The following is a 24,159-nucleotide window of genomic DNA, read 5'->3' as shown; positions in this document are numbered from 1 at the left end:
ATAAACATACATTGGAGTTTAAGTAACTGATCGTTTTAGTGCTCTTTGTCATACATTTCAGATTGAAATTTAATAAAACACTATAAGAATTTCAAGAAAATTGTTTTTTCTTCTATGGAAATTATAATGCCATTAAACATGGATATTTAGGTTATTTGACATAAATGAAAATGAGTTTTCGATATTACATTGTGTTTAGTTCTATTGTATGGCAGATTTATTTTTTGTTATGTGAGATGCATTCTTTGTGTAGATTTCTTTGCAAGCAGCTATGTAATAACTAAGTCAAGATGGATTTTAATATTAAAAATGAATTAAATTGCATAAGTTTTAAATTAAAAAAATAGAATATTACTTTGCTTAGTACTATGGAAAAAGTGAGCCTTAACTTTCTCCTCATGTAAGTTACAAAAATAAATAGAAGTAGAATATAGACCTAAAGGTAACAGCTGCAAGTACAAAACCTGTAGAAGAAGAAACAGGAAATATCTTCACAACTCTAGGGTGGAGAAAGCTTTCTTAGGTCACAAAAAGCACTAACCATAAAAGAAAATAAGAGTTTATCAAAATTAAAAATTGTTCTCAAAAGACATTGTTACAAAAATGAAGAAGCAAGTCACAGGAAATGTTCACAGTACATATATCTGACAAAGGACTTGTATTCAGAAAATGCAAAGTATGCTTACAACTCAGTAATAATATGAGCAATTCAATTAAAATTGGGGGAAAGATTTGAACACTTCACAAAAGAAGATATATAAAAGGTCGACAAGCACATGAAAAAATGCTCAGCATCATTAATCATTATAGAAATGTAAATCAAAACCACAATGAGTATCACCACACATTCTCTAGAATGGCTGAAATGAAGGAGACTGATTCTGGAGAATGTGGAGCAGCCATATTCTCAAAACATTGCTAGTGAGGATGTAAAGTGGTACAACCACTTTGGAAAACAGTTTGTCAATTCATTATAAAGTTAAACGTATGCTTAACATGTGACCCAGCAATTGTACTTCTAGATGTTTACTGTGAGAGATTTGAAAACATATATCCACATAAAGATATGTAAACAAATGTTCATAGCAGCTCTATTCAGCCCCAAACTGGAAACAACCAATGTTATTTAACTCGTGAATGTACAAATTGTAGGATATTACTTGGAAATTTAAAAATATTAAAAAAAACTAATGCATCTCAGAAACATTATAATTTGCCCGGCCAGCACGGTTCAGTGGTTAAGTGTCTACCCGTAAACCAGGAGGTCACAGTTCAATTCTCGGTCAGGGCACATACCCAGGTTGTGGGCTCAATTCCCAGTGGGAGGTGTGCAGAAGGCAGCTGATCCATGATTCTCTCTCATCATTGATGTCTCTCTCTCTCTATATATATATATCCCTCTCCTTTCCTTTCTCTGACATCAATAAAAAAAAATTGAAAAAGAAATACTATAATTCAAAAAAGAGGCCAGACACCAGAGTGTCCATACTCTGTGATTTATTTACTTGAAATTCCAGAACAGGCAAAACTAATCTATAGGGAAAGAAATCAGATTGGTGGTACCAGGGTCAGAAGGTAGGGGAGATTGATGTGGAAGGGGCATGAGTGGAACTTTCTGGGTGATGAAAATATCCTATATCTTGATTGGAGTGGTGGTAATATGTTGTATAGATACGTCAAAATTCACTGAATTGGTTCATTCATTTTATTGAATGTAAGGTACACCTCAGAAAATTTGGTAAAAATGAATGAGTAAATTTTAAATTAAAACAATTGAGTAGAATATTACTTTTTCCATAGAAATTAGTATATCTTAGGATCATCCTTGGCTTATTATTATTATTTTTAAATATATTCTTATTGATTTCAGAGAGGAAGGGAGGGGGCTAGAGAGAGAAACATCAATGATGAGAGAGAATCACTGATTGGCTGCCTCCTGCACACACCCCACACTGGGGATCGAGCCCGCAACCCGGGCATGTGCCCTGACCGGGAATCGAACTGTGACCTCCTGGTTCATAAGTTGACACTCAACCACTGAGCCATGCCGGCCGGGCAGCTTCTTAGTTTTAATTTAATAGTCTCAGTCTTCTGGTAAAAAGCAAAAAATGACATAGTAATAGTATCCTTTGTTACTTTTCATAGATCTCTTTACATTATATTTTATCCTATCTAATAATAGACAAAGATTGAAACTGACCATACCTTCGCTACGCCTCCCATTGGCTAATCAGCGAGATACGCAAATTAACCGCCAACAAAGATGACGGTTAATTTGCATATGTAGGCGAAGAGGTGGAGCTAAGACTGAGGGTGCCTCTGGCCGCCAGAGCTGTGAGAGGCTTGAAGGCGCCTCCAGCCGGAGCGAAGGCCTGGGTCCCGGGTGCTGGAGGAAAACCGGTGCCTGCAGCCAGGGGAAGGGAAGGCCTATTGCACAAATCTTTTCATGCAACAGGCCTCTAGTTTAATAATAAAGGCCAACTTTAATATATTAATATATAAAGATGTTGACCAATTAAATTCAAGTTTTTCCTAACAGCTCTGTGATCCTCCACAATTCCTGAACTTTGTTGGACTTTAGTTTTTCCATGTTTACAAAATGAGACCTTTGTTTTTATTAACTTTAAGATTTTTTTCAGCTCTAAACTTTCTTTTTTTTTATTATATTTTATTGATTTTTTTACAGAGAGAAAGGGAGAGGGATAGAGAGTTAGAAACAGCAATGTGAGAGAAACATCGATCAGCTGCCTCCTGCACACTCCCTACTGGGATGTGCCTGCAACCAAGGTACATGCCCTTGACCGGAATCGAACCCGAGACCCTTGAGTCCGCAGGCCGATGCTCTATCCACTGAGCCAAACCGGTTAGGGCTCTCAACATTGTTTTGCAAATGTCTCTTTGTGAAATGGATTTGTTGAAGTAATGATTTTGCTGTTTGTTTTTTAAGTACATTTTTATTGATTTCAGGAAAAAAGAAGGAGAGAGATAGAAATATCAATGATGAGAAAGAATCATTAATCAGCTGCCTCCTACACTCGCCCCTACTGGGGATTGAGCTCGCAACTTGGGGCATGTGTCCTGACCAGGAATCAAACTGTGACCTCCTGGTTCGTAGGTCAATGTTCAACCACTGAGCCACACCAGTTGGGCTGTTTTTGTTTTTTTTTTAAACCTAATAAGCTAGACCATTATCAACTTCCAGAATATTTTCTATTTTATTTTTTATTTATATTTTGTTCCAACTGAAATTTTAATTGATTTACAAGATGTATACAATAAAACAAGATAAAATAAATGTAAAGCCTGCCAGGAAAAGTCACAAATAAAGGAAAGTGGCATGGAGGTAGGAGTGAGGAGGCTATTCAGATTATATTCATGGACTTAATTTCAACTCGCACTTCAGTTACTTAATAGTTGTGTGGCTTTAGACAAGTTACTAAACATCTGTAATAGTCGTACGTACTTCCAGGGTGGGTGAAGAATGAGTAATATGTATGTGTCTAGAACATTATAGGCACTCGTTAGTATCTTTTTTTGCAAGTGGGGGAACAGGAAGACCTGAGTTCAAATTCTGACTTCAGCAACTGTTGCCAGCTTTGTCACTTGCTAGTTTATTGATTTTGGACAAGATCATAGTATAGCATAGTGTATAAGTTTGGACTCTGAAGCCAGATTCTCTGGGTTCAAATTCATGCTCTACCACTTTCTTATTGGATATCCTTAATCTCTTGCTTCAGTTTCAACAATACAAAATAAATATTTATAAAATAATTATAATGCTAATTTTATAGGTTTGTAGTGAGGATTAAATATGTTAATAAATGAAAAACAGAACAATGTTTCATACATAGTTAGCACTCAATAAATGTTAGCTTTTATTACTAGCTTTTCAAGGCCTCAGTTTCTTCACTGTAAACTAGAAATGATAGCTCAAAGTTGTTATAAGGAATACATGAGACAATAATTATAAAGTACTTAGTATTCTGCCTGGCATATTAGATATCACATGCCACTAATTACTATTTTTGTTATATATTGTCTAAAGATGAGTCATAAATTTGGTACTTAGCTTTGAAGTAGCTAATAGTGAAGAAACACAGCCATCTAAAAGATTGACAGTTTCCAAGGTAAAATAATGAGTTAGGAAAATATAACTAACATGCTCTCTAGAGCACAATCTGTCTTGTGTGGTCTCATGGAGAAAACATATTACAGTGTCTTTAATAGTATAATGAACATAGTAATTTACAAAAGTGGCTTCAGTTTGATGTGACACAGGTATGAGGCTTTGTGATAATATGACTTAATTGAAAGGTAGACTTTTTTTTTTAATATATTTTATTGATTTTTTACAGAGAGGAAGGGAGAGAGATAGAAACATCGATGAGAGAGAAACATCGATCAGCTGCCTCCTGCACATCTCCCACTGGGGATATGCCCGCAACCCAGGTATATGCCCTTGACCGGAATCGAACCTGGGACCTTTCAGTCCGCAGGCCGACGCTCTGTCCACTGAGCCAAACCGGTTTCGGCGAAAGGTAGACTTTAGGAGCCTTTAGAAATTTCTCTACGAATGTTTTTCTCTTCTGTGCTTTTGAAATGGCAGTGAGGGAGACTGGAAGTGGTAAGTGATGTTAATACTTTGAATATTCTAGTGGTAACTTTCTTCAAGTTCAGGGTTCTTAGTTTTGAAAAATTTGTGCTTCACTTTGTTAATTTTGAAGCTTATATTTTCAGTTTTTAAAATAGTGTGTAATTGAGAACTACCAAATTTCAAGTTTTATTTTAGTACTCTTTTTAAGTGATAGAAGCCAGCATAATAGTTCATTTTTCCTTAGTAGTAAAATTTATTTATAGCATACTATGAAAAAAATAAGAAATTCAGAGTATTTTACTCTTATTTACTATTTTAAATGTTCTATCCCTTCTCCCCACCCTTTTTCCAGAAAGATATCATAGAACTAAAAATATGTAGAAGAGTAAGAAATCTTGCTTGCTATGGCTATCTGGGGAATGCTGTGAGAATTGAGAAGAAAACAGCCCTATGGATTTAAAATCTAAAAACTCGGCTCTGTTGGTGCCAATGTGATATTAATTCTTAGTTTCCTCATCTGCAAAGAAGGGATGTTGCTGTAATTCACAAAGTATTTCTTAGATTCAAATAGAACAATCAGTGTGAGAGTATTTGGGTAATCCACTATAAAAATGTAAGGTGTGAAATTAGCAAAAATACTTCACGTGAAATTTAGAATTTTTCAAAAGTCAGAAAAGTTTCTATAATTTGATCATAGTTTTTGTTTAGATAAAATAAAAGTTGGACTTCAGAGTACACTGATATTCTTTATTTAGAAAGGGTGTGTTTTCTTCAAAAGTGAGGCTCTCAAGGAGATCTGACTATGTGATCTTCCTATTAATAGCTAAATTAACTTTGTAATATACTTCAGAAATATAGTTTAAAAGTTTGAAATGTAATATTTAAGCCAAAATGACCACAGATAGGTATTATAGCCATAGTGTAAAATTTATTCATATAAATAATATATAGTATAATAGATAATATACTAGAGGCCTGTTGCACGAAGAGATTCGTGCAATAGGCATTCCCTTCCCCTGGCTGCCGGCACTGGCTTTCCTCCGGCACCTGGGACCCAGGCCTTCGCTCCAGACAGAGCCTTCAGTCTTCGCAGCTTCGCCCCTATGTATGCAAATTAACCGCCATCTTTGTTGGGTTAATTTGCATACTCTCCTGATTGGCTGGTGAGTGTAGCAGAGGAACAGTTAATTTACATGTTTGTCTATTATTAGGTAAGATAAAATGCACATTTTATTTTTTGCATTAAATTTCAGTATTCCAGAAAACAAAAGAAAAATTAGAAGAAAAGAGTGTATTATTTTATAGAAATGGACTGTTGCAGGTTTTAGGGTTCATTGTGTCAGATCTTCATTTACATTGTTAATATATATACTTTTCATTTGAAGGAAATTTTTTAAATTTTCAAGATTTTAAAATAAGTATCACTAGATATTTGTTGAGATTTTTTTAGTAAAATATGAACAGGTTTTAATGTTAGCCTAAGAAAAAATGTAATATATATGAAATATATATGTGTAATATATATTTCAGAATCAGATACAGAAGAATACCTCCAACTTGTGGAGCTTCTGTCATGTCTGCAATACAGAACTGTGGGACTACAAACATGAATGTCAGAGATGGGAGCATGCCAATCAGAGCCTCCATATTTCACAGACACAGACATGAGTAATTCTAATATATGCTAGACATTAGGCAGTGCTGTAGGCCAATATGACCCAAATTCCATGAGAAAAGCATTAGATAGGAGAGGAGAAATTATTTCTAACCAGGGGCTTTAGGGAGGATTTTTTGGGATTTTTACTGGGCCTTGAAGGAGCGCTAAGGAAGAATGGCATTTGAGGCAACAGGAGCTTGAGCAAGGACTGTAAATGAAGGAAGTGCGTTGGAAAAGGGCAAGTAGAACAGTATGGCTAGAGTATGAGTATGATGGACTGGAATAGTGGAAAATGGGGCTTGAAGTATTTGGGCCTTGACTTTGAGAAACCTGGATTTTAGTACATTTTATTTTTTGCATTAAATTTCAATAATAGAGTAGTTTTTAATCCACTTATATTGCTATGAAATATTTGACAAAAATCAGAGAAGATGCTCCATATGGTCTCACTTAGAAGATTCTTTTAATAGCTTAGAATAGAACTGATGAAAACCTCAGCTGCCCTGAAACATTTGTTTAGCACCTGCTATTGGCTGATCACTGCATTTTTCACCTGGATCTAAGATAATGTATAGCCTTTGAGCATCAGTTAATAATATAGTTGTAGAGACAGAACACACATGAAACTGAAGAACATTTATGAAGCACAATATATCATTTACTTTGTCACTTTAGAATCTCTTTTACTTTAGTTTCCCTCCCAGGGCTAGTGCTAGCATAAATGTATTTGGTGCATTCATTCCGGATAGGCAAAAACTTGGGCAGCTATTGGAGAGGCATATTCTGCCTGGCTATTTAGAAATGTTATAAACTTCACGTGACTGTAATTGGATGATCCTTGCCACCATCCAGACTGGTAGTATGTTTAGAATAGCACTGGGTATAGATAGGAGCTGTCACAGCTTTTCAAGGCCATACACAATCTTTTCAGTTCATGAGATCTGGTTCTCAAAGGCAAGTGAGTGTTCCATACAACGGCAACAACATATAACAAACATCTTTAAAAAGGAGTTAAAGGAAATGATTTTTCAGGTGCCTCGTTAGCGCAGTAGGTAGCGCATCAGTCTCATAAAGGAAATGATTTTTATAATTATCATAATTGGGTAGATGATTTGATGAATTCGTTTTCTTACTAGTACAAGATTAGTGCTCCCTTATAATCTCTATAGAGCTGATAACTTTTTTGTTTTCTTTCTTATACTTACTAAGACAGCAGTATTGTATCCACACTCTCTAATTATGTAAGTTTATGAGGTACTTGTAACCTTAAAATGTTTCACAGTCCTGGCATGGTACAGCCAGTTTGAGGTTGAAGGAATTGCTCATTCTTCCCTACACACCTTGGGCTCCCCCACCGCTGCATCTTTGCTCAAGATCCCTTTACTTGGAATGACCTTCCTCTTTCTCCTTCTCTTTGGCTATCGCAAAGATGGTAATAATTTTAAAATGCAGTATGTTGCAGAGTGATTTATTCATAGTTCAAAGTTGATATATATATATATATATTTTTCCATTTTTACTGAGTTCTTAATGATTCTTTCCCTTAGGGTCTTTTTTAAAAATTCACTTAGTACTTAAGATTTGATTACTTAGAATAATAACTCCCCTTTCTTACAGGATTAATCAGTTGTTTCAAGTGCTTGGAGCTTTCTGAAAAGCATAATATAAATGTATTGTCATTATTATTATAATGTAATGATTACCACATGAATTAATACCATCTATTTCATCCCTATTTTTTGTTATGTGGTTCTTTAGGTTCAGAATTTAACATTACGCAGCCAGAAGTTGGGTGTGTTATCTAGCTCACAGAATGGTCCACCAAAAAGCACTAGTCAAACTCAGTCATTGACAATTTGTCATAACAAAACAACAGTGACCAGTTCTAAAATCAGCCAACGAGATCCTTCTCCGGAAAGTGTTAGAAAAGGAGAAAGTCCAAGTCTGGAATCACGAAGCACAGCTGTCACCCGGACATCAAGTATTCACCAGTTAATAGCACCAGGTGGGATAAACACCTTTGTTGAAAATAGTTGCATTATTCATTTTCTTAGCAGGCAGAGAAAAACAAAAGATGTCTATTACTTGAAAAAGAATGATAATTTTAAAGCATTTTAAAATGTGAATTTCATGAGTAAAAAAAACATTTCAATATTGTAGCTTGAAGAAAGAGAAATCAAAAGAGCCTAATAGCTAAAACAAATTATAATAATAAAATGGATTTTTGGGGGTCAGTTGACATTTGATTAACATCTTCATTATGTGCTAGGTTCCTACTATAGCAATAAAACCTTTTAGCTTTAAAAACAAGATTTGTGTGTAGTTCATTTAATATGCTTTAGTGGAACAAAATTAAAAGCCTTTAAAAAATTTTTTTTGTTTAAAATTGTCATTAGTGGGAGGAATTTATCACTTTCCAAAAATAAGATTCTGCACAATTATTTTCTTTACCACGTTGCTTTTTTCCATCTTGGATTTCATCTTTAAGAGGAAGGTGTCAGGGAGTGAACTGTTATTTTCATTCTCATCAAACTTTGAATCCCACGTGCATTCCTGCTATCTACAGATAATCTTGCTTTACGGTTCTCAGGCTGAAAATGTTGGGGCTATCTCGAGTGAGTTTTCTTGCCATCTCTTCTATTCATCTCAGAATTTGTCAATGTTGAACTTTCTTCACTTCTGATAAGATAAGGAATTATCTGCTTTCCCTTTAAAGTTAGCACTATTTGCTTGTGTCATTGATTGCATCATTTTTACTGGCTCCTGTCATAGTTATTATTGCATCTTTTGTCTCCCTCATGCTGGATATTTTTCCTTTGCTTCTCCAGCATACTTAGGTCTCTCTAACCTTAATATATATGCATATGTTTTTATAGTCGTGTAATTATAATTATTGTTTATTGAAAGTGTGTGTGTGTGTGTGTGTGTGTGAGAGAGAGAGAGAGAGAGAGAGAGAGAGAGAGAGCGAGAGCGAGAGAGAGAGAGAGAGAGAGAGAGAGATGTACTGGGTTACACATGTTTTATTTTTTTAAAAATTTTCCTTTCATCCAGCCTCATCAGGGAAGCAACTTCTTTCTTTCCTTTTATAACTGCATTACTTTCTAAAGATTTATTTTGCACTACTGAAGTCTGCATTTACTCCTCCTAGATCTATTTCTTTTTTTAAGTTTCCTCTGTGCCATGTTCTCTAAATCACCTAATCTCAAACTGTTGGAATTATTTGATTTCTTTTGTTAGAAATCTCTCATTACTTTGAATTTATATAGCATTTTTATGCTTTTTAATGGCACTTTTTCTTTTATAGTTATTTATATAAGTATTGATCTTAGCTTTGCTATTAGGTGGTAAGCTCTTTGAGGGTAGGATAATATCGAGCACTTGTGTGTCAGGCACTTTACATTTATTGATTCTTTTAATCCTTTTTGCAGATTCACCTTTTCATCCTTTTATCTTATATATATATTTCTGCAATAGGTGGACAATAAATATTTGTTGGATTAATAGTTGATATTTTTCCCATTTTAATCGTGGACGTTATAGCACAGTTTTTTCCATTTGTATTAGTTAGGTATCACTGCTTAGAATTCTTAAATCTAAATCTTTAGATAAGTACAGGCTTTGTTATAACGTGTAAATTAATAAGTTTATTCATAGAATTCAGATGATAGATGTGAATTCTTTTTTATAAACATCTGTGTGACAGGTTCTGCTCTCTTTATGGATTGATAACAGAATTTTTATATAGTACTAGAGGACTGGTGCATGACATTAGTGCATTGAGTTGGGGGCGGTGGGTCCCTCAGCCCGGCCTGCTCCCTAAGCCAGCAGGCGGACATCCCCCTAGGGGTTGTTAGCACTGTCACGGAGGCGGGCGAGGCTCCTGCCACCGTTGTGCTCACCAGCCGTGAACCCGGCTTCTGGCTGAGCGGCCCTCCCCCCGTGGGAGCGCACTGACCACCAGGGGGCAGCTTCTGCATTAAGCAGCTGCCCCCTGGTGGTTAGTGCGCGTCATAGCAACCAGTTGTTCCACCGTTCAGTCGATTTGCATATTAGCCTTTTATTATATAGGATTGTCCAGAGATTCTCAGCCTCAAACCAGCCTCTCTCGCCAGTGTTGATAAGTCAGTGAGGAGCAGCAGTAACCCACTGTACTTGGAATGACTGCTTGGGACAATTTCTAGTGATTCCCATAGTTTTGATAGATTATACTGGAAGGTAGGTAAATTCTCTCCCAACGAGACTGTTACCTTCAGAGAAAGCTAGGAACTTTTTCAGGGTTAGTTCCAGCAGGGAGCTCTACTTCTAGATTTTCAGTCTCCCTGAACTCCCAGTACCTATTTCTAAGTTGACACTTATTCTTCTCCCTTTCACTGTAGTGCAATAATATCCCTGTAGTTGTCTTCCTCTGATGGCCAATATTTTATGTAGGAGTGGAGGAGACCAGTAAGCTAAAACCATCAAGGTCTCGGGAGAATTGCAGTTCCAAATTCAGATGCTATGTGTATTAACCTAGTATTCTACGGTGTTGTCGATTAGAAACAAAACCATATGGAACATCCTCACTCATATAAACTTTTGCAACTACCAAATTATAAATTTGTTAAAATTTATTCAATCCTTACACTGTGGTTATTCAAAGCAATTTATATCTTCTGACGAAAACTGTATTTTCCAACCTTTTTGTTTTTCTGCTCTTGCTGGTGGGAAGTTAGTCTGAAGCTAAGCTTTATTTTGGGAGATTCTTGGATTGGTAATTTGTCCTTTTCCTTAATTAGTAAAATTCTTGTTCCTACAGGTAACTTTCAAATACTAAAAGAATCTGTGTTCCAGTGTAGTATAGTTTAATATTATAATGGACAAGGTTATTGCTTCCTTGTATGTATTTTTAGGTTGCTAAAATTTGGTTTTCTTCATACTTGCTTGATAGTTAATAATTCTATTTTTATTATATAAAATAAGGCAAATGTCTGGAAATTACCTTAACTATATTAGAGCTCAAGTTTTTTATAGCAGTTTTTAAAGCTTTTATGAAATTAGTCTAGTTGGAAAAACATATACCCTTTGTTTATTTGTTTAAGATATTACCTATAGTATTACATATGTCTCCTTTTCTCCCCATTGACCTCCCCCCCACCCATCCCCCTGTCACCCCCTCCCCCCATATACCCTTTTTTTGCAGACATTAATTCAGTGTGTAATGAAAGCCTGTGTTAGTCTGTTCAGACTGCATAGGCTGGGTGTTTTAAACAACAGTTCTGGAGGCTTGAAAGCCCAAGATCAAGATCTGGTAGTGTTTAGTTTTTGGTGAGAGCTCTTCCTGGCTTGCAGATGACTGCCTTCTAGCTGCGTTCTCACATGGCCTTTTATCTCAGCGCTAGTAGAGAGGATAGTGAGCCCTCTAGGGTCTCTTCTTACAAGGGCACTAATTGTCTTAGGTCAGGGTCCCACTTTTCTGACCTCATTTAACCTTAATTACTTCCTTAGTGGCCCCATCACCAAATTGTCACGTTAGGATTTAGGGCTTCAGCACATGAATTTTGTGGGACACAAACATTCAGTCCATAATAGGAACCCAGACTTAGTTAGAAATATGGGTTCTTGGTGATTTCAGGCAAGTTACTTAATGCTCAGAGTTTCTTCATCTGTAATATATTGGATTAGTGTAGTACCCTGCCTACCTCATGGGGTTGTGTAACTATTTGGTGGTGGTGGTGGGGGGGGGGGGCGGCGGTGTGGTTGTAACTATTGAATAAAATAATGTATTTAGTAATTTACAGTAATATATTATTTATAGTAATTAGAGTTCTACTACGTAAGTGAGAGATGATACCAATCATAAACTCTCCAAGTATAATGCCACCCTGACAATAAAGTGTTTATTAAAACCAGAAAAAAAAAAACAAGCATTATATGATTTTCCAGAGCACTAGTGCTTTTCTTGCACAGAAGTATTATTTCAGATATCCTCATAATTATTCTGTAATAGATGTGCTTGTCAGTTGGACTTATGGACAGTATAATAGATTCACTTTGATTTCTGATCAAAGAAAAATTTAACCTAGGTGAAAGGATAGACTATTAATCTGTTGGATTATCAACTTTAGAATATAAAAAAAAATATTTCTATAGCACAGAAGGAATTTTTATTCTTGTGAACATAATAACCATTATACTTAAAGAATATGCTAAATTTTAATTATAACTTAAAATTGAATTAAAATGGGCCTTTGCTGTTATACTTGCAAACACTTAATTTTATTATCTGTAAAAGGGGAATAATACCTATCTACTTCATAGGCACTTATTTTTAGTACAATGAGCTATGTGTAAGTACCTTGAGCCCCTTGGAAGAAAGGCACTCTATAGATATCCAAAATCTTATTGAATACTCATAGAGTCTTTATCAACACATTTATAAAGTGCTGACAGTTTTCAGTCTTAGTTTGAAATGCCAGTCTAGTTAGATGAAAATTATTTTGTTAGGTGAAATTTAATTTCCATTTAAAAAATTCATGGACATTTGTTGAACCTTCTAAATACCTTTTTGAGATGTTAACCAAGCCGAAACCGGTTTGGCTCAGTGGATAGAGCGTGAGCCTGCGGACTGAGGCTTCGCAGGTTCGATTCCGGTCAGGGGCATGTACCTGGGTTGTGGGCACTTTCCCAGTGGGGGATGTGCAGGAGGCAGCTGATCGATGTTTCTAACTCTATCTCTCTCCCTTCCTCTCTGTAAAAAATCAATAAAATATATTTAAAAAAAAAAAAGAGAGATGTTAACCAAATGTTAATTTCCTTAAAGGATCATGAAAAATTTAAAAAACCTACCAAATGCAGAAATGTTTAAAAAGAAAAGTTAGAAATTTTTATAAGGCCTTTGTCACAAATGTGGCTGAGTATAAAAATAGATGCAAGATTTTTATCTTCACATTCTGAAATTAAGACAAAAATTTTGCCCTTTCTTTAGATCTGTTTTAATGTTTACATGATATTAATATTAAGCCACCTTTTCAGTTTATCTTCTAGTGAACCCAGTTTCTTTTTTTACACTTATTTTCAGTTACAGTTAGCATACAGTATTATATTAATTTCAGCTGTGAAACATAATGATCATATATTTATATATAGTGAACCCAGTTTCCATTCTTACTTAGAGAGGATTTCACCAGCATCCTCTCTGTGTAAACATAAATACTAGTATGCAAAAGAGGCATAATGATGGGGATATTTAACTTTGTTAATTCTTTATATTATCGCTGTTGTGAGTGGCTCCTCTGTGGAGAAAACTAGTACTGTAGATTACTGTAGAGTTTTTTGTTTGTTTGCTTGGGGTTTTTTTTTGGGGGGGGGGGGGAGACAGAGAAGTAAAACAAGATCCTTTATTTAGACAGTATGATTTTTTTTATTGCCTCATTTTCTCTACAAGCAAAACTAGTGCTCTCCTAGATTTGGAAGGGCCCCTGGAATTTCATTTCTTTGTTACAGTGATTATTTGTGCTTTAGGAGTTACACATCTGTTTTGCTTAATTGAATTATCTTTTCCTGCAAAACATTTTCTCCTCCTTGGTCAAATAATACCAACTCTTTCATCTTGGCTCCATCTGGTAACTTATTTGGGAAGCTTTATAAGTGATTACATTGGTGATTAGTTGGAAGAATGTTTAGACACTGATTAGAAAGAATGAGACTTTTATGGATTTTAATATTGCATTTTTATGATTTTGAGGTTATCTTTATATATATTAAGCTTATTCAGTGATACTCCACTTCTTCCCAAAAAAGGAATTTAAGTGGATAATGTTATTAAAGTTAACACATTTTCTGGGGACGTATACAATTTAATAAGAATAAATCATGTATAGATTCAGATTTATAAATTAATTGTTTTAGGCAGTTTTACCACAGTGCAGTTTATTTTATGAAATCTATAGTTTTCCAAGGAAAAGTTGTTTGTCATTACATTTTGAAGTCACTCTTGTCTAGAAGACTTTTAATAACTTTCTGATTTAAAATTTTCCTCCTTTAAATTTATTTAAAATGTCAATGATATTTTTTAAATAAATACTAATTGTCATTTTTTTCTCTCTCACAGCTTCATATCCTCCAATTCAGCCTCATCCTCTAATAAAGCATCAACAGATTCCTCTTCATTCACCACCTCCCAAGGTTTCCCATCATCAGCTGATATTACAGCAGCAGCAGCAGCAAATGCAGCCAATTACACTCCAAAATCCAACTCAAGATCCACCCCCATCCCAGCACTGTATACCACTCCAAAACCATGGCCTTCCTCCAGCTCCCAGTAATGCCCAGTCACAGCATTGTTCACCAATTCAGAGTCATCCCCCTCCTTTAACAATGTCTCCTAGCCAGTCACAGTCAGCACAGCAGTCAGTAGTGGTGTCTCCTCCACCACCTCATTCACCAAGTCAGTCTCCTACCATAATTCTTCATCCACAAGCACTTATTCAGCCACACCCTCTTATGTCATCAGCTCTCCAGCCAGGGCCAAACTTGCAACAGTCCACTGCTAATCAGGTGCAGACAACAGCACAGCTGAATCTTCCATCCCATCTTCCACTTTCAGCTTCCCCTGTTGTACACATTGGCCCCGTTCAGCAGTCCGCCTTGGTGTCCCCAGGTCAGCAGATTGTGTCTCCAGCATCACACCAGCAATATTCAACCCTGCAGTCCTCTCCAATCCCAATTGCAACCCCTCCGCAGATGTCAACATCTCCTCCAGCTCAGATTCCACCACTACCCTTACAGTCTATGCAGTCTTTACAAGTGCAGCCTGAAATTCTATCCCAGGGCCAGGTTTTGGTACAGAATGCTTTGGTGTCAGAAGAGGAGCTTCCAGCTGCAGAAGCTTTGGTCCAGTTGCCATTTCAGACTCTTCCTCCTCCACAGACCGTTGCGGTAAACCTGCAAGTACAACCACCAGCACCTGTTGATCCACCAGTGGTAAGCCCTTGGAAGCTATTTGACTTTCTTGCTGAACTGAAAGTAAAAACTATTTTCTCCTACATTATACTTATTGCTAGAGCTACATGCCTGTGAGTTTTTAAAGCTTGAAATTTACATGTCAGTTTCTGACAAACATGCTGTATGGGCAAAAAAAAAGGCAATTTATTGAAGTATGGTTGCATGCTTGATAATTTGTGATGGTTATTAAAGTCCCTTGTTAATTTTATTACTATTTAAACAAATCCATCTGCTATCTTTACAGAGTTGATTTTTTTTCCCCAAGGGAATACATTTGAACCAGTGTCATCTGCACAAAGTTTTTTCTCTTAAGGTGATTATCCTTCATAGATCCCTTCTGTTGGCTTGTATGTGCTTATACGTATGGCTTATCTAGCTAACCTTTTTGGTTGCATGTATTCTGAAGTCATGGGCCTTTAGGAGCTTTTGTTTCAAGGTGGAGTATGCTTGTATGATACAATTTTTTTGTAAAATTATATATTGTAATTAAAATTGTAAAAACATTTATTCTAGGAAAGAATTTAACTTAAAATTTCTATTAAGGGAAAATATATAATTAAAATATTCCTCATTTAAAACCCTAAAAAAATCTCAATGGATGAATTGAATACTGAGGATGAAAAAAATCCATTGGGAGGAGTAAAAATTTTAGGTAATTGAGATTTGGTGAAATTTATCAGATTAAACCTCTAAAAATGGTACATGTTGTCTAGAAAGGAAAATTGTCTTGAAAAGTGTTTTTCTTTAAAAATTTTCTAAAGGATTTTTTATATTTATAAAATAATTTACAGTAGAAATTGAATAAGGTCTTAAAATTTTTAGGCAGAATGATTAAATTCATAATTAATTTGTAAGTGAAAAATACAGTATTCCTAAAAGGAGGTTTATATCTTTACATAAAGACCTCACTGAAGGGACTTTATCACTTAAAGACCTATAACCATTTACTCAGAAAAGAAGGGAGTTTCAAAGTCTGTTCCTTAATGGGAAACATTTTGGTCCTCAGGATGCTAATTTATAGATTCTTTATTGTCATTAAGACTGACTTACTAGGCATAAAGAGATTGAATTCCATTTCCTATTCACTTTTATTAAAAACTAGAGGCCTGGTGCACGATTTCGTGCACTGGTGGGGTCCCTCAGCCTGGCCTGCTCCCTCTTGCAATCTGGGATCCCTCAGGGTATGTTGGACTGCTGGTTTCAGTCCCATCCCTGCAGGCGGGGATCGGACCAAAACCAGCAGTCTGACACCCTTCAGGGGATATAGTAGTGGGGCCGGGCACTGCACCGCTCCTGCTCATCCCACCCCTACCACTTGGTAGCATGCTGCCATGGAGGTGGGAGAGGCTTGTGCCGCTGCAGCTGCACTTGCCAGCCATGAGTGCAGTGTCTGGCACCCATCAGTCAGCTGAGCGGTACTTCTGCTGTGGGAGCACACTGACCACCAGGGGGCAGCTCCTGCATTGAGCATCTTCCCCCTCGTGGTTAGTGCACGTCATAGTAACTGGTCGACCAGTCATTTGGTTGTTCGGTTGCTTAGGCTTTCATATATATAGATAGAACTTGACAAAAACAACAATGGGCATCTAGAAATAAGTTTGCCTTTCAATTATCATGTCTATATTTTCTTTTAATGGAGTTTTGGAGAGTTTACAATGGATATTGTAACAGAAACACAGGTTTCGAAGTGTGTAGTATCTTCAAAGAAATCAAATTTATATTTTTACTTTATAGTTCAGTGAATTTGTTTTTAACAAGTAAAAAATAAAATTTCCTTATATGCTTTACGCTTTTCTAATTGTTTTTGTTAGGGTAAACTTTGGAGGAATATATTTGGGATAGAAATATGGAAAACATAACACTTAAAGCTAAAAATATTTACGTTCTTAATTTGTTATTTCCTGATTTCTTTTTAAAAACTTTGTTTTCAATTTATGTTATCTCATTTTTGGAAGGGTGTGTGTGTGTGTCTCTGTGTGTGTGAAAATGATAACTTTCTCTGCTGTCTCTGGTATGTTCATACTATCGATATTTCCATATTATCTTTCATACACTTTTCTGTGAGTACCATAGCCTATTTGTTAAATTGCTGTATGTTTCTTTTATTATCTTTGATCAAATATTTTTTTCCTCAAATATTTCTTCACGAATTACACCTGTCTTCATAATTTCCTGATTGTTTCAAATACTTAAAGGTACAGAGATATATTTACTTCTTAAAATATTTCAAATTTGAAAGTGTGAATTATCAAAGTAAAGTCAGTAATTTTTTAAAAATATATTTTTATTGATTTCAGAGAGGAAGGGAGAGGGAGAGATAGAAACATCAGTGATGAGAGAGAATTATTGACTGGCTGGCTGCCTCCTGCATGCCCCACACATGGAATTGAGCCCGCAACCCAGGCATTTGCTCTGACCGGGAATCAAACCCTGACCTCCTGGTTCATAGGTCGACGCTCAACCACTGAGCTACGCTGGCCAGTCAAGTCAGTATTTTTTTAAAAGAGATATATTTATAAAGTTTTTTCATGTGCTGAAAATAGACAATTTAGAGCTAATCAATAGTCCGTAGTTTCGTTAGGAAAGGGAGACAGATGGCACTAATGCACGTTATTGAGGTAAGTTTGGCAGGCATTGCTAGTTTTAGAATAGTTATGAGCTAAACAGAAATTATAATGTGCAGTTTCCTAATGATCTTATCAGCAAAACCTCTACTTCTTTGCTTTATTCAATATTTTAGTTGTTGCCTTTATGTATTTTTTATGCTGATGGTGCCAGATGTCTGACAGATGTGTTTTTATCTACTTCTCTTATTCATTAACGTAGTTTTGCCTTTACATGGGCAATTTGGAAGAATACATATTTAGGCTGACCTATAAGGAATGAAAAAGTATTTTATTGTATTCTTTGATGGATTATTTCAGAAAATGCTATTTGTGGTATGCCTCTTTTCATCCTTTACAACTCTCACTTTTTAAAAATCAGAGTTCTATGCATGATCAAACTTTGATTCCTTAAAAGGTATTGTAGTAGGTGTTTGAAAAACTTGTGATAGCATTAATATTAAAGAGAGTTTAGCATTTTAAAAAAAGATAATGACCTTTGGAGGAAAAGTAATAGCTAAGAAAGGAATGCTACACAGATAAAATTGAACTGGTAGATAAATTGATACTTGTCTAATTACTTCTGAATCAACATCCCCACTCCACCAAATTAAGGTAATCACTACTGCAACAGATACCCCTCACTAGATGGTTTTGTTGTTTTCTTCCTTTTCATCCCAGAACTTTTTTTTTTGATGACTTCCCCTGTATTGGATATTACTATCATTAAAAAAATGTATCATGTACAGATATTAGCAGCTATCATTATTGTACACTGTACTGTACTGAACAACTTCTTTCACTTCTGAGGATCCAGACATGAGGCAAGGTATCTGTTGGTGAAACAGGTTTCTGTTTGCAGAGTTGTGAGCAAATACTTGAAAAAGGTTGCCTACTTAGAGCTGATTCAGATCACAGTCCTGGATATAATATTTGATATAAATTTATTAGTAACAATAGGACTTTTAAAAATCTAAGGCAAAAGATTTCTTAGTGCCCTAACCGGTTTGGCTCAGTGGATAGAGCGTCAGCCTGCGGACTCAAGGGTCCCAGGTTCGATTCCGGTCAAGGGCATGTACCTTGGTTGCAGGCACATCCCCAGTAGGGGACGTGCAGGAGGCAGCTGATCGATGTTTCTCTCTCATCGATGTTTCTGGCTCTCTATCCCTCTCCCTTTCTCTCTATAAAAAATCAATAAAATATATTTAAAAAAAAAAAGATTTCTTAGTAGAGTCTTGGAAAGTTAGTTTAAAAAAAACACAGAAAACTATACCTGTTGTTAAATATGCCTTTGTGGATGAAACTTTATAGTCCTTTTTATGATATCTGGCTTATTCTGGTTTCAGAAATTTTGATCATTTTTACATTTAATTTTATGTACTTAAAATCAAACTTTATCGATAGTTTGATTAAAAATAGTACAATATTAGATATCACTTAATTTTTTTTGTTAATGTTGAAAGGTTTTGTTTTAACATTTATTAGAAATTTTAATCAGCTTGGGTAAATAAATCTTAAAAACTCACAACCTTTGTAAACGTAAGTAATAAGCTTTATACATAAAAAAGGGAGATGAACTGCTTTGTGGCTTTTTTTAAAAAACCCTACAGTCTTTTACAATGGTTGAATAAATAATGCTGACAAATTAAAGCACCTGTGTCAATCTCTAGAAGTGGACTTTGAAAATTCAGTATTAAAGTTATTGAAATTAATAAGATATATTTTGTTATATGGTTCCTTCTCTGAGTGCTTTTGAATCTGTGTTTAAGTATAATCTTTATCATTGAATAACAAGGAAGTTAACATCCTAAAAACTTTCCTCTGGCTCTAGCTGGTTTGGCTTAGTGGAGAGAGCATCAACCTGCGGACTGAAGGGTCACAGGTTCGATTCCAGTCAAGGCCATATACCTGGGTTGTGGACTCGATCCCCACCAGGGGGTGTGCAGGAAGCAGCCGATCAATGGTTCTCTCTCATCATTGATGTTTCTATCTTTCCCTCTCTTTTCCTCTATGAAATCAAAAAATAATAATAAAAAATAACTTTTCCTCTGTAATTATAGAATAATATTAAATAACCAAAATTAATGTCCCAAATGGGTTAGTATGGTATATGTGTGTGTGTTATTTCAGGACAGATATTTTTCTGTTTACCTGATATCCTGTATAATAATAGCCTAATATGCTAAATGTCCAGTCAGCAATTCAACCAATCAAAGCATAATATGCTAATGATATTCTAAGGTCACTCAGTTGCTCACTATGACATGTACTGATGACCAGGGGGCAGACAGTCGACTGGTTGACCAGTCGCTACGACATGCTATGACCACCAGGGGGCAGAAGCTCCAACTGGTAGGTGAGCTTGCTAATGGGGTCCAGACAATTGTGACTGAGACGAGGGGTCCCTCCCCAGCTGGCCAATCTCCCACATCCCTCACCGGCCCCCATTGTGCATCAGTGGCGTCCCTCGGCCTGGCCTGCGCCCTCTTGCAATCTGGGACCCCTGAGGGGATGTCGGGAGCCGGTTTTGGCCCGATCCGGCAGGCCAGGCCGAGGGACACACACACACACACACACACACACACACACACACACACACACACACACTGGTGCACGAATTCGTGCACCGGGCCTCTAGTTTGTTTATAAAAAAATCATTAGACTCTTGAATAGATCAGAAGATTAAAGATAGATGTAATTGCATGCATACCTTCTTGTGGGTGCTCAGATATTTTCATAATTTAATCTTTGACATAAATATAGTAAAGAGCCTGAGATGTAGTCCTTTGGCAATACACTTCCTGTTATATTTTGTGTCATTTGGAGACTTAGTGTGCTTGTGAAAATAGTATTTATTTTGATTTATCACAATTAGAAATTAACAGAAACAATAGTAATTACCAAAGTAGACTATAGAAAATCAAAACATTTCTTTTAATTCTCAAAATTAAAAATATGTCCTGACTTGCCTGTTACCTTTTTGGAAACATTATTCATTTGTAACATAGATACTGATTCACAACTTGCTTTTAGTGATATATTTATAAAATATTTAGCCAAGCATTTCCAAAACTTTATTTCTAAAGTTTTCTTTTCAAGCTAATAGTCATTTTAGTTGTTTTAAAATTCAAAATACTTGGAATTTATTTTGTTAAAATTAAATTAGGAACACCTTATTAAAAGTATTTTTAGCAACCTTTTAAGGCAGTGTGGTTTGTTGTTGCAGGTTTATCAAGTGGAAGATATGTGTGAAGAGGAAATGCCAGAAGAGTCAGATGAATGTGTTCGCATGGACAGAACCCCACCACCACCCACGTTGTCTCCAGCAGCTATAACTGTGGGGAGAGGGGAAGATTTGACTTCTGACCATCCTTTGTTAGGTAAGGAAATATCTGAATTGAGGGGATTTTCTATTAGTTTGTTAGTAATGGGAAAGTAGTTGTTTTTTTCACTACAGATGGTATTAAACTAATTTATGTAATTACAGTAAAACATAATAATTAAGTGGGGTTTTTTTTAAAGAGGAACAATTAAAACAACTGATAAGGAACCACTCAAATGAAAAACACATCGTAGCTTCTTAATTTTTACTGGTTTGTGCAGATGTGTTTCATATGATCATTCAGATTCATATGTGAAGCTATTTCTCTCTTAAAAATTGGAAGAAATCAAAGTTCTATCAAAAGATTTAAATTATACTTTCCCTAAATCACAAAGCATTCTAAATCGTATCTGGCATTCCTCATAATTGCTTGTGATCTAAACTGAATAAGTCTTTTAAAAGTGTTCTTTCCCATACTGTACTTAAATTAAGCCTCATTAATTCTTAGTAGCGATGGATTAAAAAATTATTGAGCTTAAGCATTCAAATTCTTTTTTTTTCTTTTCAAATTCTTATTCACTGTGTCACTACTACTTTTAAGTTAAAGTAAATCTTATGTATGCTCCTTCTCACAATATCAAAGTGACTGTGAATCCTAGATATTTTACTAAAACATTAGTATGATCTGTTGCCCAGTGTCTAGCAGGGGTCCTCAAACTTTTTAAACAGGGACCAGTTCACTGTCCCTCAGACCGTTGGAGGGCCGGACTATAGTTTAAAAAAAAACTATGAACAAATTCCTATGCACACTGCACATATCTTATTTTGAAGTAAAAAAACGAAACGGGAACAAATACAATATTTGTATTTGCATGTGGCCTGCGGGCCGTAGTTTGAGGACCCCTGGCTAGAGCCTAAAAAAGATACATTCTGTGTTAGGGCGTTTTTTTAAAATGGTTGAAAAAAATCAAAAGAAGAATAATATTTCATGTTATGTGAAATATAAATTTCATTGTTCTTTAATACAGTTCTCTGCAATACAGCCACATTCATTTGTTCAAATATTACCTATAGCTACTATTGTGTTACTGCAGCAAAGATGAGTAGTTGCAAAACCCATATTGTCCTTTATGGAAAGTTTATTGACCTCTGACCCAGGTAATACGAATGTTGGTTCAGGCTTCATTGTAGGTATTCTGTTTTCTTGATTATCTCTTGGTCCTCATGATCATTTCAGGTAAGAAGAACCTGAAATGAATTGTAATTGGGCACTGACTTTGCTCCTGCAGTAACATTTCCCCTCTCTTTTCTTCAACATGCCACATTTCTAACCCTTTTGTTCTTTCCAGCTTTTATTCTCTTACTACAGTAGTGAATCTCTGGAAAGTTTAGAAAAGGGAAAATCAGTTTTGTTCCAATTTTTCTCTCTTCTTAAAAATAGAAAACATTTAGTCAGTAAAATTATATAAATATTTAAGACAGTTTAGTATTATTGCCTTTGTATATTCAAAACAATACTTCAAAAGATAGATTTAAGAAAATCTAACTGTTTTGTATTTTCTGTACACTGAAAATGAATTTATGTTACTGCAGATTTTCTGGAATTTTGGTTTAAAGGTAGAAAGAAATTTATAGTAATTGGATAATTACCTTGCTTTGTGACTGTAATTGGATTACCTGAAAAGTATCACTAATGGTACTCAAAGGAAATTGCAAAATTTTTTAAATATCGGAATATAAGTATATCTTCACATATTAGGCAAGGGATATAGTCTGAGATCCTGTTATGCCTATCCCTCTGGCTATATTGTCTAAATACATTATAGACTTTTGAATCTTCCTATAATTTACTTCATACTTATTCTTTTGTAGTATATGAGGGAGAAAAGCAAGCAAGGCTGATATTTATAATAACTCTCATCAAATCATGGAATAAACTAACCTGAAAAATAGAGGGACTTGTTTCCATCTAGAATTCATTTTTCATAAATCTCGGCTCTTTTTAATTATTCTCAGATATCTGTATTCACTGATATTCCTTACTATCAGCTAGTTCTATCTTTCCACTTTCACACAAGCAGTAATTTTCAGTGCTATCGAATGGATGGATAGGTAGAGTCTCCATAACAGGCTGGTGGGGACTATCTTATTGTGGTCTTCAAGTGTTTGAAAGGGAGGAATCACAGTGATCCAGGCCAACATTTTTCAATTGCCTGGTAGTACAATATTCCTCAAATTGACATAGATGTTGCCACTGACGAATTTAAAACACAATAAAATAGAGAACATTTGTGCATGGATTTGAGTTAGCCTTACTGTTTGAAATAACGGTGATGTAACCTGTGTAGTTCACTAAAATCTTTACTTATTCTATGGATTTCATGATCCATTTTTATTTAAGCATACTTTCAGAGTGCTTTTATTCCCTTATATCATTTGGAATATATAAATAGTAACATAGAAAATTTAATATCTATGCAGCTTAAAATTTTTTTGAAAAAGCAACAATTTCAGTAATTATTCTTAATTTGGGACAGTTTTTTTTTTTCCAACCATGGTTGGAATGATAACTGAGCAAGGGACTTGCTTATTCTGTAAAATGGGGATCATAGTAGTTTCTATCTCATAAGGTTATTGTGCAGATTAAATGAGGTAATAAACATAAAGTTTTTAGCCCAGCCAGTGTTGCTCAGTGGTTAAGCATCGACCCAAGAACCAGGAGGTCACAGTTCAGTTTTGTTCTTGGTCAGGGTACATGCCCAGGTTGCAGGCTCAGTCCCCAGTAGGGGGCATGCAGGAAGCAGCTGATAAATGATTCTCTGTCATCACTGATGTTTCTCTCTCTCCCTCTCCCTTCCTCACTGAAATCAATAAAAATATATTTAATAAATAAATAAATAAAATTGTTAAAATGGTTTTTTAAGCACCAGATATTAGCTATTATTGTTATTCGTGATTATTTTTAAATTATCTTTCATATTTGCCTGGGCAGAATGCTAAA

At 35.4% G+C, this 24,159-nt stretch overlaps 1 protein-coding gene across 1 annotated transcript in view; it reads left to right on the top strand.

The window, feature by feature from the left end:
• Positions 1-24,159, top strand: part of PHC3 (polyhomeotic homolog 3) — a 62,464-nt gene that overhangs the window by 23,108 nt on the left and 15,197 nt on the right. The window contains exons 7-10 of the mRNA XM_081085925.1: positions 8,010-8,256; positions 14,341-15,212; positions 15,499-15,546; positions 21,063-21,216. Of these exons, the coding sequence (XP_080942051.1) occupies positions 8,010-8,256; positions 14,341-15,212; positions 15,499-15,546; positions 21,063-21,216 (1,321 nt within the window). The remainder of the gene's footprint in view (positions 1-8,009; positions 8,257-14,340; positions 15,213-15,498; positions 15,547-21,062; positions 21,217-24,159) is intronic.

The sequence above is a fragment of the Myotis nattereri genome, assembly GCF_964212035.1.
Source record: "Myotis nattereri genome assembly, chromosome: 3".
In the NCBI taxonomy this organism is placed as follows: Eukaryota; Metazoa; Chordata; class Mammalia; order Chiroptera; family Vespertilionidae; genus Myotis; species Myotis nattereri.
Note: the sequence above shows the minus strand (reverse complement) of the source record. Positions and strands in the feature narration are given on the sequence as shown.